Below are 14,161 nucleotides of genomic sequence, written 5' to 3' on the forward strand. Positions count from 1 at the left end.
TCGGACACGACTGTAGTGACTTAGCAGCAGCAGCAGCAGATCAAGTAAGGCTTTTAGGGAAAGTGACCCTGAAATCGAAGGTAAGGGACGAGGCTGAGTTCATCTGGCAAAGAGGACCAAGGAAGGTGGAGGCGAGAGGTGGAGGAGGCGGAAACCAGAGGTGTGCGACTGGAGCATAAAAAGGGAGGTGAGCAGTGGAAGAGGCTGCATGGGCAGGTCGTGGACGGCCATGTGTGTGCCACGTTTGTAAGGAGTTGGACTTCATCCTGTCCAAGCGGTTCCCTCCTGGAAATGAGAGGAACCCCTGATATAACCAAGGCAGAAAAGCAACATTCAAGAAACATCCTTGTGTGCATCACCGTAAGGTCCGGGACGGCAGGGACACAGCCGCTCGTAATGTCTGGCTCACAGTAGACATTCACTGAATGTTGGATGAATGGATATAAGTGCTTCGGTGTAGTCGTCATTGTCCCCAGTTTATGTTTTTTTCTCAAGGGACAAGACAGGGAATCCGGGGCATGTTTGAGAGACTGTAGGGAGAACTGCCGTTCTGGAGGGCAGGGTTTGTGGACACAAAACCTCCGACTGGCTGTAGGCAAGGAATGCACCTTTGTCGCGAACCTCCAAGCTCCTAATCTCTCACCCACCCCCACTCCCCCAAAAGGCGAGCGGCTCTGTCCCGACAACAGCCGCAGAGAAAGAGGCCAGTAGAGAACTCGCGCCACCGAGAGGGCAGCAGCCGGTGGGTACCTGGGCGCAGTTTGGTACCTCGCCCCCTGTGAGCCCCCGCCGGCCCATCCAGGCGGAGCCACATACGACACCCTTCCGGATTGGACGCGCCGGAAATCCCGGGGCGGGCAGTAAGGCCGAGCGCTCTATGGGATTGGCCACCCTGGCGGACCGACGTGCGGCCCACAGAGCTGGTTTGCCCGTCGCTCAGGCTGGGAGGAGGGCGGATCCCTCTCCTCGGGTCCCCTGTCAGTCATTGGCTCTCTGCGGTTTCCTTGGGGACGTGGCGCCGCCGGCTGCCCGGGCCTCCTTCCGGCTTGTTTAGAAGCTGCTGGGAGCGCTACTGGACCTAGAAGAACGGTGCTGAGGGAGCCGGCTGGCCGTTTGACCGGTGAGTGTGAGCATGGGAAGGCTGTGGGGCCGGAAGGGGTGGCTAGGGAAAGAGGAACTCCCATCCCGGCCACCTGGGGACGGCGGGTTCCTCGAGGACGTCGCCGGCCCTCTAGAACACCCGGCTCCCAGGGAGCCGGGGTAGAGTCCATTGAGCCCCAGGAACGAGAACAAACGCATCTGGAGTGGGAGCCCGGGGAGTGGGTGGGCGCCATGGCTTCTCGTGAGGGGGAATGGGGTTATAGTCTCGTGGGCACTGCTGGAGATGAACCTGAAACCCAACCAACTCTTTCCAGGAGATGCCGAGGACGAGGAGACTACCTTTCCAAGGCAAAAGGAAAAGGAGGTGACAGGCATTGAGACCACTGAAGGGAACCCATGGCTAGGTAAGATTGCACACTTTATCCTCTGCTGGAAGCTCAGCTGGGGGCTGGCAGGCAGGTTGAGAGGCCTTGGGAGGTTGTTACAAGTGAGGTTTGCTTTAGGGCTGCATGTGGACTTTGCAGCCTGGTCAGATGGATGCAAAGAAGATCAGAGTTGCATTCTTTTGAAGGCGGATACAGCAGCACTTTTCAGCAGTGTCCCAGGGGTGATTGAGTGAGTGCTTGCTCTGTTCTAGTAAGTGCTACTAGGTTGTAATGTTCTTTCAGATTTCCACTTGAGTGAGGCTAGTTGCCTCTTGAGGAAGTTAAACAAAAACACAAACAAAAAATTTTTTTTGTTTTGTAATGAACTTTGAAAACAGACTGAGGTCCTTTTGAATTAGTATGAAAAGTGAACTTCACAGTTGAATACACTTATTCATACATTATAATACTCTGAAGGTTTCAGAAAAGATTTATGTGGATATGTGGGTCAACTTGTACCAAACGAGACAGTTGTCAAATAGAATAAATGGAGAAAGATGCAGGACAGTATACCTACTGGTGTAAAACCAAAGGAGTGGAGATACACACACACAAACACACATACACAGATATATTACCTTGATGGTATGTATTTATTCTTGTGTATGCATAAAGTCCATGATATTGCAAAGAGTCAGACACGACTGAGTGACACACATACACATAGAATGTCCCTGGGTAACAGTGAGATTGCAGAAAGTCAGACACGACTGAGCGAGAGACACACATACACACAAACATTGAGCGAGACACACACACACACACAGAATATCCCTGGGTGGGTAATAGTGGTTGCCTCTGAGAGGGAAATGAGGGGTTAAGGCACAAGACTCACTCTCCACTATATATCCTTTAAACTGATTTTTTTTTTTTTTTTTTACTGTGTGTATATGTTACCCATTAAAATAATTTTAAAAATCAGTTAATAAATTTTGTCTCTTCTGTTTTTTTTGACAGTATTCTTGGTGGGACTGTTGCAAGTGCTCTGATTCTTCAATGTTATATGAGTTTGCACAGGGAGACTGGTGATCTTTTCATTAACATGAAGTTAGTTCTTTGAATTTCACCCCAAAGTGCAGGCTCTGGAAAGAGCAGAGAAGGCTTTTTTAGTTTATATAGTAAAAGCTCCATGAACCATATAGGTCCTTTTCTAAACTTTGAGACTAAATGAACATTTAGACTTCTGGTGGCATAAATTTTTTGTCTTTATTAGGAAGGGCTTTAATCTAGCTTTAAAACCATTTTTAGCATTCAGTTGTAGAGACTTTTCTTACTAATGTTTGTCTTATTTCAGGATCAGTTTTTCCTTCCTCTGCCCAGCCTCCTGGTACTTCACTGTGCCCACAGTGAGCCCATTTTCCCGGCAGCGGGTGGCATTCCTAGGACTCTTCTTCATATCCTGTCTCCTTTTACTTATGTTAATCATGGACTTTCGACATTGGGGTGCTTCATCACCACGAGATAGGCAATATGAAAGGTGAGTCAGCTTTACATTGCTTTGACCAGCTTTGGCAGTGAAGTCATAAATATTTTGATAAGCTGTTTAACATACTGCTACCTTAGGATGAGATGGTTAGATAGCATTACTGACTCAAGGAACACGAATTTGAGTGAACTCCAGGAGACAGTGATAGACAGAGAAACCTGGGGTGCTGCAGTCCATGGGGTCACAAAGAGTTGGACACAATTTGGCGACTGAACAACAACCACCTTTGACTCTTTTGGGGAATACTGGGGAATACTGCACTTTTGGTTAAAACTGCATGCCACTTACTACATTAAAAAGATCTTAATCCCTATTTTGGCAGTGTTCAGTTCTGATTGAGAAATGCTAATGCTACCTTTTAACCATGAAAGGCATGTTTCTCTTTCTCTTTCCTTGTTTTGGTAGGCTGACTTAACTGGGTGCCTAAATGTTTACAATTGTTACCTACTCTTGATAAATTGACCCTTTTATGGTTATTAAATGACTCTTTATCTTTGATTATATTCTCTGCTCTGAAATCTACTAGCCTGGTGTTTCTATGGCAGTTTCAGCTTTCTTGTGATTAGTGTTAGCATGATAGATGTTTTTTCATTCTTTTAGTTTTAGCCTTTTAGTTTCTTTGTGTTTCAAGTGTGCTTCTGGTAGACAGAGTTTAGTTGAGTCTTTTTACCCAGTCTGACAATGTGTGCCTTTTATGTGGGCTGTTCAGGTTTTTCCATTAATCAATTATCTTCAGGGTTTGATCTATCTTGCTATTTGTTTTCTGCTTGGCACATCTGTTCTTTGTTTGTCTTTCCTCTTTACCCCTCCTTTTCTTGAATACATTTTTTTATGATTCCATTTTATCGCCTTTGTTGTTTTGTTAGATATAATTCTGTTTTTTATTTTTTCAGTAGTTGCTTTATGGTTTAAGGCTTAGAGTATACATTTTTAACTTACTACTTCAAGTAATATAGCTCTTCACACAGTGTAGAAACTTCACACAGTGTGCTTTCATTCTTCGCTTTCTCCTTGACCTTGGTGCGGTTGTTGTCACACTTCTTACTTCTTCTACATATGTTATAAGCTCTACCATACATTATTATTTTTGCCTTAAGCATTCAATTATTTTTTAAAGAGGTTTTTAAAAATAAGAAAAAAGGGCTTGTATATTTACCATTTCTGGGTCTCTTCATGCCTTTGTGTAGATTTCATATTTCCATTTGGTATCATTTTCCTTTTGCCTAATAGTCTTCCTTTAACATTTATAGTAGTATGAATCTGTGGTTGGTGAATTCTTTCAACTTTTATATGACTGGAAAAGTCTTTATTTTGCTTTCCATTTAAAAGAAATGTCCACTGAGTACAGAACTCTAGGTTGATCTTTTTTTTTTCTTTCTTTACTTTACAGATGATGCGTCACTGTCTTCTGGCTTGTCTTAGGAGAGCCCTGTTGTCATTTTTCTCTTTGTTCTCTCTGTACGTAATGTGTCTTCCACTGGCTGCTTTTCTCTTTATCATTGGTTTTAAACAATTTGATTGTAATGGGCTTTGGTGTAGTTTTGTTCATGATTCTTATGTTTGTGATTTGTTTATTCTTGGGACTATGGATTTATAATTTTTAATCAAATTTGGGAAAATGTTAATATTATTTCTTCAAATATTTTTCTATACTCTCCCACTTTTCCTTTGGTGTCTCCAGTGACATATGTTGAGTCATATGAAATTTTCTCACAGCCCACTTATGTTCTGCTCACTTTTTTTTTTTCCCTAGTCTTTTTTTCTCTCTGTGTTTTTCTGGATATTTTATACTGCTGTGCCTTCCAATTCATTAGTATTTTCTTCTGTGAGTCTAACCTATTGTTAGTTCCGTGAGAGCTGAATACCTTTTTTCACAGAAAATACATTCGGAATTATTTAATATAGCTTTTATTTGATATAGCTTACCAGTGCATAGAAGATCTGTATTCCTTTAAAACAGTTTTTTTGCTATTTTTTTTTTTAATTTATTTTATTCTATTCAGCTACACTGGGTCTTAGTTGCAGCATGTGGGATTCAGTTCCCTGACCAGGGATCAAACCCTGCTCCCCTGTATTGGGGTGCAGAATCTAAGCAACTGGACTATCAGGAAAATCCCAATTTTGCTATTTTTTAAAGATTAGCTTCTGGTTAGGTTACAGAATGAAATGGTAATATGTTGTGTTCATCATCTGCAACATGATTTTCTCCTTACTGCTTCCCAGAAAGTATCAATTAGGAGGCTTTGGGATACAAGTAATAGTCAGACTGACTTAAATAATAAGAATGTTTATTAGCTCACAGAATGAGAAGTTCAGGGGTAGAAGGACCACAAGTTCAACATTGGCTCTCAGGATGGGAGTCTCTGTCTCAGTTGCCCATTTTGTCAGCATACTAAGTGGTTGTATAATAGCAGCCAGGGCTACCTCCATTCTCACTTGTGTCCTGTAGGAGAGAAGCAGGTCTTTCCATGCTCTCTTAAAAGAATGAAGACCCTTCCTGGAAACCTCCAGCAACTCTTTCCTTGAGTCTTTTTTTGGTCAGAATTGGGACACATGCATCCTCCCCTTAATATTTCTGGGTTGTTCTGTCCCCAGAATTTCTCATTTCCTATTCACTTTGGTCATTCATTCATTAAAACATTCAACAACCATTTATTGACTAGCCACTATGTGCTGAGTGATAGGAACCACGGCATGGAGACCTTGGTGCTTTTTTTCAAGAAGTTTGTTTTCAACTTTCCTCCTCCAGTAACAGTATTGTTTTGTATTTTTCTTTCTTCCTTTTCAAAGAGGAAACACTTCTTTAGATCAATGACAGAGTTATTAACAATTGGTCTTGAGAAACCTGTTCGCTTTAGAAAACTCAATCCATAATTTGAGTGTTTTAAATGTTTATTGAGATTTTCTTGACGTACTTGAGCAGAGTTTCTCATTGGAACATAGCATGGTCTAATTATGGATTTGTTTGTAGGATAATATGGCTAGAGTAAGGACTACTAGGCAGTGAGTGGTGATCTGTACAGCTAGAGGGGCAGATCAGACTGGGCCTGTTAAGCCATTTTAGGGGGTTTAGACATTATCTTAAGGGTAGAGGGAAGGCTTTGAAAAACTTTGAAGAGTGATGTGATCAGAACTGCTTTTTAAGAAAAGGTCACTTTGGTGGCATCATGGAGAATAAATTGGAATACTCTAATAGAGAGATGATGATGGCCTAGACGTGGGTGGCAGCAATGATGATGGAGAGAAGAAAATGCATTTGAGGGACTCATTGGAGGTAGAGTGATCTGATAGTTCTCATCTACTACTAAACTCAGGTGGCCAGATTCAATAAATACTTATGCTGAATTAACTGAAACAAGTTAGCCCCAGAGCTAAGGAACACTCAGACTGTGCCTGTTTAGTGACAACAAAATCCTCACACCCCTGAGAAAATCTTTACACCCTGTAATGCTCTGGCTAAGCAGCCAGCAGCCGTATAGCCTTAGAGCTCCTTGTTCTTTACTTAAAGGTTGTTTGCATATGGCCACAAATTACTACGTGTCCTTAAACTTCACTCATGGCTGCCTATATGAGGCATTTAGGAAACAAAAATCTGTTGAGAGCTTGCAGCATGTGAGACACTGAGCTAGACGCTAGAGTACAAAGGTGAATAAAACGTGGCCCCTGAACTCAAGGAGTTTGTAATCTAGGTAGGAAGGCATATGTGAAGGAATAATTGTTTCCCAATGAGATAATAGTTTAGCTGTGTAGAATCAGGAACAAAGAATCAGGGACTGTACATAGTCAAGAATCAGGAATAAAATTAAAAAGCAGAAATTAACCAAAAGAGGCTTATGAGTAACCATATTTGATGTCACTAAGTTCATGTACTAGGAGCTTGTGTACTGTAGTGATAAGTTAGACTCTCAAATAGAGCCTCTTTGCTTTTGTTTTACAAACTGTATTTTTGTTTTTTTTTAACTTTTTATTTTTAGAGTGTAGTTGATTAACAATGTTGTGTTAGTTTCAGGTGTACAGTAAGGTGATTCAGTTATACATATACATGTATCCATTCTTTTCAAATTATTTTTCCATTTAGGTTGTTACATATTATGGAGCAGAGTTTTCTGTCCTATACAGTGGGTCCTTTTTGGTTATCCATTTAAAATATACTACTGTGTACATATTGTGATTTTCCCTGGTGGCTCAGACGGTAAAGCGTCTGCCTACAATGCAAAGAGTCGGACACAACCGAGGGACTTCACTCACTCACTCACTGTGTACATGTACATACTGTTTTAATTAGCGTGGTTCTCTCTTGTCTCAGACATAGCAGGTAATAGGCAGTTAGAATGGTGGTAGTGGGAAGGGTATGGTGGTCATTAGACGTGGACACACTGATGACAGTGGTTAATAATATGCTGACATCTTGACAGTAGGCAGGAGAGAGGAAATTTATTAAAAGACTCAATAATTCAGATTTTCTACAGACCATTTCTATAGTGGTATTCAATTCTATGAGAAAAGTGTATTAGTCACTCAGCCATGTCCCACTCTTTTTGACCCCATGCACTGTAGACCACCAGACTCCTCTGTCCATGGAATTCTCCAGGCAAGAATGCTGGAGTGGGTAGCCATTTCCTTCTCCAGGGGATCTTCCCGACCTAGGGATTGAACTCAGTCTCCTGCATTGCTGGTGGATTCTTTACCATCTGAGCCAACAGGGAAGCTCCTGAATCATTTGGGGACCTTTAAAAAATACAAACAACTGGACCTTTTCTCAAGGAGATTCTAATATGCAGCCTAAGTTGGGAAGCACTGTTCTACAGTTCAGTTATATTTATCTGGGAACATGGCATTGTGGTATAGGGAAAGAGGGTTGATTTTAGAGTTAATCAGCCCATCATTTTCTAGTTGAGTGATCTTAGACAGATGTTGTACTCTGGTATCTCATTTCTTTAAGTATAAAGTAGAGGTAAAAAATGCCTGCCTTGTCATTTGGATTAAAAAAGAAAAGCATCTGGGACTGCCTGGTGTGTACTGCGGATATTAGGCTTGTTAGTATTATTTGAAATAATCTTGATTTTTTTCTGTTCTGTTTTCTGCCCTGCAAATATACAATGAAGGTAAATGAAGGTAAGGGGCAGCACTAACTCCATTTAAAATTTGTCTTCCAGAATTTGTTTTTTGTGGTGGCTGTTACTGTTAGGCACCAGTGAGCATTAGCTGATGATAAAATGATTAAGCAAATAACTAGGAATTGAGGGAAATACCCATCACTTAAGTTCAATACCTTATAAACAATTAGGACAAGGACTTGTAGTTGTGATTTTTATATCACATACATTTAATAGTCATTTTTTTCCCATTTAAATTGTGGAAAATATTTTAATTTGAATTTTTTCAAATTGTATTGAAAACTGTATTTTAATTTGAATTTTTTCAGTCATTGTGGAACCTACCATATCACTTTGGTGGTGATATGGCCCCAAATTTTAGAAGCATGAGTGGGGGTTTTCCCTCAATATCAAAACCAAAGAATTATTGTTATATAAACATGTATTCACATTGCTGCTGAAGGAGAAAGCAGGAGGTTTACCTGAGAACTAGAATTTAGAAAAAGGTAAATTTAGGGATTGATGAGTGTCAGTAAGGTTTGAATCCAGAACTATTTTTTGGTTTATGCTTCTAAAATAAACTTTATTTTTTAGACCAGTTTTAGGTTCACAGCTAAATTGAGCAGAATTGCAGAGATTTCTCATATACCCTTTGTCCTCCCCCAACATGCACAGCAAAGCTATCTTTAAAAATATTTTTTGTTAGATGTGTTTTAGTCAACTATTTATCTAGTATGTGCCATATAATATGTGCTCCAACAACTTCATCAGACTTACTTTGTATTGTTCACCCATTTATTCATTCATTTATTCACTTAACAAATACTGTCTGCACAGTTCCTTCTCTGCACTTGTCACATTTCAGGCTTCATTGGCCATGTGTGGCTATAGCTATCCTATCAGACAGTTCAGATGGGAAATATTTCCTCCAGGTCAGAAAGTTCTGGAATGTGCTAGCCCTGGATGCTGGTAAATTGTTAAAATATATTAATAATTTTTAGTTTAAGGGATTCTTTTTAGCATGTGTACATGTATATTGTGCAAGACAAACAGTGAACAGTTGTATTCAGTACATTTCTTTTTCACCTTAATGTTTAATGATGTTCACTTTTTGTTAGGGCTTCCCAGGTGGCTCAGGGGTAAAGAATCTGCCTGCCAAGCAGGAGACCCAGGTTCAATCCCTGGGTTGGGAAGATCCCCTGTAAAAGGAAGTGGCAGTTCTCTCCAGTATTCTTGCCAGGAGAACCCCATGGACAGAGGAGCCTGGCAAGCTACAGTCTATAGAGTCATAGAAGAGTTGGACATGACTTAACAACTAAGCATCACCAACAACAAAAACTTTTTGGTACCCCCCACTGCTGTCTTTATTAGTGGGGAAATTTTTGTTTGGCTTATTGTTCTGAAGAATGTCTTTGGTAGCTATTGAAAGGTGCCTTCATGTTCCTTTGCTACCTGGGAATAACTGAGTGAGAGCTTCTGTGTCAGTGATTGGCTCAATAGTGGCCTTCCTTAGGAGTTTTAATTCTGTTTAAAGCAAGTGAAAAGGAGCCATTACTTATGGTTAGAATAAAAATGATAAACAAATATACAGATGAAGTTAAGGGTTCTAATGTATAGTGGAGCAATTCAGAGATTTTGCTAGTGAAATGGAAGACATTTTTTTGCATTTATTCATTTCCTTGTCCTTAATGGTGTTCATAGTGTTTATAAGCAGAGCTTTAAATTATAAATGTTTCCGACTGCTCTGATTAATCTTGTTAGGAAATAAGTAGTAACTTCACAAGATGCTTTTCTGGGCATGTAGTACCATCATCAGTCATGCACAGCTGCTTTGGCTATAATGTCATTATATTTGGTTTTGATCCTTGAACAGAGTTGGGATGATGACAATTCATCAAAGAGGTGGTAGCTCCATGCTAATGGGGGCCACTTTAATGGACTTTTGGCATGTTACTGAGATCTTTTTGAACTCTAGAAGTGGTATAATTTGTGTTGATTTTGTAAGCTAATGGCTTGGTCAGTTATTGCTCTAATGCTGTTAATGTTTTGAGGATAATGGCAGCGAAAAGCCAATTGTCTTCCAGTTCTACCTTGGGTGATGTATATGTGGGTATCTTTCTTTTCACTGACTCAGCAGTGACTGGAGGGAAATCATGCTTCTCATATAGAAAGGATTGGTGGGTTTGAGGCGGGGGTAAGTGCATGTGATGGTAAATTGGATGTCTTCTGGGACAGTGGGTGTGAGAGATTCCAAAGCTTTTGGAGTTTTTCTCTTGGGCTTTAAGTCCTCTTTAGGGATTGACTTAATGCAGTGTCAGCAAAGCAGGAGGATCCAGCAATGCAAGTAATTAATCATGATGGCTAAGTCTAGGATTGCAAATCAGAAATGAAAATATCAAAGAAAGGACCAGTGATGCATCTTAGTTAGGAGCCTAGACGAGGAAGGGCTTCTAAGAAGCCTGAATAGGTCATAAGAGGTCAGAATTCCAGGAAAAGGTGATACTATTACTTCAAGCCAAAGGGAAGAATTTTTCTTCAGTTACTCATCTGTATGGAAGATGAGAAACATAGATACTTCTGCAGCCTGCAGCTACTGATGAGAGATTCAGGTGGAAAGTATAGCATAAATGCCCTCTGGTCCTATCTTTCTTTCTTGTATTGTAGTGTCAGCTGACTTTTTTCTGCCAACGCACACAAGGTGACTTTAAGAGAAAAGAAAGCAAAGTTGAGTTTTACCCAGATTAGAGTTTTAAGGTTTCTTATTGTGACAGGAACCAAAGAGTATCACAGGATGCTTTGGAAAGTCATTGAAATTTTCTAAGAAAGAGACCAACTGATTTTGAGTATAGCTATACAAAGACTTAGGTGAATTGTTAACAGACCAGCAGCTTCGTATTGTGAGCTCTAGGCCCAAGCCAGTCGGTATTGATTGATACATATTGGAGAAATGTGAGGAACATTCTGACTGTATTGGGGCATGCGGTTAATGTACTCACTCTTGAGAAACTGAGAATCTAAATGGAGAGGTGGAGCAAACACGAAAGAAATTTTAGGGCTCAGCCTGAAATATAAGCAAACTGCTTAAAGAGAATAACGACACTCCAAGTCATTGTGAATATTACAAGCATCGGCATTGTTGAGTGGAGGCTTCTTAAGAGCTGGAAAACCATGTCAAAGAAGGGAAAGGGGAAGGAATAGGAAGACAAACAGACAGATGTTTGTTAGAAAGAAGATTGTGTTCAAGTAGCGGCTCTCAAAGTAACCCTTGGAAGTCTCTGAGACCTTTTTAGGGGGTCTGTAAGGCCAAAACTATTTCAATAAAAATACTAACACATTTTGTGTTTAAAAAATTCATAACACAATTTATCATCTTAATTGTTTTTAAGTGTTAAGTATCTTCACATTGTTATGCAGCCAATCTCCAGAACTTTTTTCATCTTGCAAATCTGAAATCTATACTCATTAGACAACAACCCTAATTTTTTCCCTACCCCCAGTCCCTGGTAACCACTATTCTGTTTTCTGATTCTGTGAATTTGCTTATTTTTCATATTTCTTATAAGTGGAATTATATAATGTTTGTCTTTTGTGACTGACATATTTCCCTTAGCATGATGTCCTCAAGGTTCACCCATGTTGTAGCATGTGACAGGATATCCTTCTTTTTTAAGGCTGAATCGTATTCCATTGTATGTATATAACACGTTTATTTACCTATCATGGACATCTAAGTTGCTTCTACCTTTTGGCTGTGGTGATAGTATTTGTTTTTTTTCACTGAGCTGACATTTACACTGATGATACCAAAGCAGTGTTGGGTAGAACTGCTAGTGCTTTAGCACAAATCAAGCTGGAGCACCAAATTAAACCAGTAATATGGTGTCTTCACACAGTTGCAATGGGAAGAAACGTCAAGTTCCACTTAAGAATATCATTTTAATGTTCTGTATGACAAAATGGGAAATATGCATTAAGCACGTTGCTATATACGCAGGTTGTCTCAAGGAAAAGCACTTAGGCGGTTGTTGGAGTTGTGAGCTGAACACAGCCCTGCTTTTATCACACTGTTTTTCACTTGAATAACTGTCAGAACAACTATGAATTTCAGACATGGGTATTTCGTTTTCTTGAAAATGAATGAAGTAAAAACCTGTCACTTTACAGAAAATTACTATCAGTATTTATTGCCAATGATAAAATTTGAATTTTTAAGTGAAAAGTAGAAGTTTGGGATATTTGTTTCTGCCACTGTGGGTGTGCTTCCCAATAGTTCAGAAGTTTTGCGTCCCAATACTTCAAAGACTTTTTTGATAAAATTGGTAGTGATATTAATGAAAGTATGTGGGTTTTTGTAGAATGAAATATGTCGATGTTAAGAAGATTTGCATAGCTCAGTGAACCACTAGTTTTCAGTATATGATGTGACAACATCATGCGTGAGTAAAAGCAATTTAAAGTGAAAGATAGACCAGTGCATTTTAATGTAACAGTATGAAAAGTTCTTAGAGTTTAGATTCCACATTGCCACCAACCTGTAAGAAACTCCACTTGTCCACTTTCAGTGTAGTGTCAAAGGAGAATATCCACAGTAATCTAAAAAGGCTATTCCCTTTTCCAGCAACATTATGTGAAGCTTGATTTTCTTCATATCAGTCAGCTCAGTTCAGTCGCTCAGTCATGTCTGACTCTTTGCGACCCCATGGACTGCAGCATGCCAGGCTTCCCTGTTCATCACCAACTCCCGGAGCTTGCTCAAACTCATGTCCATCAAGTTGGTGATGCCATCCAACCATCTCATCCTCTGTCATTCTTCACATGCTTCAGTCAAAACAACTTATTATAACAGGCTGAGTACAGAAGTAAATATGAGAATCTAGCTATCTTCTATTAATTCAGACACCGAAGAGATTTGCAAAACTCTAAAACACCACCACACTTATAACTTTTTGTTTTAGAAAATAGTTATTTTTCATAAAATTTGTTAATATGTATTGAATTTACTATTGTCTCTACATTAATAAACATTTTAAATGTTCTGTTTTATTTTCTAGTATGGTAAATGTAGATGGATGTAACCCATGTATGCAAAAGCTCTTTGGAGTTCACTAATTTTAAGACTGTAAAAAGGGGTTCTGAGCCCACAGATTTTGAGAACCAATGTACTGGGAAAAGTTATTCATTAAGTAGGAGGGGACAGGATACAGAATCTTGTCAAAGAGAAGTAGAAAGAGTGATTTTCAGAGAAGGAAAGCAGATAAAGATCTGTGAAGTAGAATTGCTGATGAGAAATGAAAAGACATTTGGGGCATGGATTATCTTGCCTGTTTCTTTTCTGTCTGTGGCACCCAGATGTCTGCCCAACCTTCCTGTGACAGAAGTGACCTGTTAAGAGTTGTTGGGTGGATTGTGAGCCCATTGCAGCCCAGTAATTTAATTAGAATGGGGAAGTTTGTGGTGGAATGGAATCTTTAGGACTGTAACTTTCTAGTGTGAAACAGATTTTTACCATCTGCTTCACTTCCCACAACTCACTTTCATATCCTATCCTATCCTATCTCATCTCCCTGACCCTATCCGATGCAGTAATTTACAGGATTATGCACGTTTGTGCTAAGTTGCTTCAGTCATGTCTGACTCTTTGTGACCCTGTGGAGTCAGACAAAGCTGAAGCAACTTAGCACACAAGCTCAAATGTATGTTCCTTTCTTTTTTAAAAAATGCATTTTGTGTTTTAGAATAGGAAAGGTACTCAGCCCTACTTTTTTGATTTTAGAACTGTTTCTACATGGTTATCTTTTCATCAAGTTTGCTTTCTGTCCATAATAAGGAACTTTGTATAGCAATGTGAAATCACCAGTAAACACAAACAAGATTGTTCTTGGGGAGGGGGCGGTATTACTTGGAAAAATTCACAGTATTCTTTTCAAGGTATTCATTCAGTTATTAGCTCAATCTATAGTAATATTTATTCAAATTTCAAAGAATCTAGAAGACAAAATTTTAGTCTGCCTACCATGCATTGTATATTAGCACCAAGAAAGAGCTCTCTTTTT

The 14,161-nt window shown here is 39.7% G+C and overlaps 1 protein-coding gene and 1 non-coding gene across 5 annotated transcripts in view; both read left to right on the plus strand.

The window, feature by feature from the left end:
- Positions 1 to 958: 958 nt before the first annotated feature.
- ENTPD7 (ectonucleoside triphosphate diphosphohydrolase 7) overlaps positions 959 to 14,161 on the plus strand; it is a 35,929-nt gene continuing 22,726 nt past the window's right edge. For 3 of the 4 annotated variants that reach the window (XM_025274131.3, XM_025274132.3, XR_006547971.2), the window contains exons 1-3: positions 959 to 1,120; positions 1,416 to 1,505; positions 2,821 to 3,003. In XM_025274131.3, the coding sequence (XP_025129916.2) occupies positions 1,498 to 1,505; positions 2,821 to 3,003 (191 nt within the window). In that variant the 5' untranslated portion in view covers positions 959 to 1,120; positions 1,416 to 1,497. The remainder of the gene's footprint in view (positions 1,121 to 1,415; positions 1,506 to 2,820; positions 3,004 to 14,161) is intronic. The other variant, XM_044935101.2, reaches the window with a different exon arrangement.
- On the plus strand, positions 9,231 to 9,301 carry TRNAG-GCC. Its single transcript has one exon. It is a non-coding gene; the product is annotated as a tRNA-Gly (tRNA).

The sequence above is a fragment of the Bubalus bubalis genome, chromosome 23 (genome assembly GCF_019923935.1).
Source record: "Bubalus bubalis isolate 160015118507 breed Murrah chromosome 23, NDDB_SH_1, whole genome shotgun sequence".
Classification (NCBI taxonomy): Eukaryota; Metazoa; Chordata; class Mammalia; order Artiodactyla; family Bovidae; genus Bubalus; species Bubalus bubalis.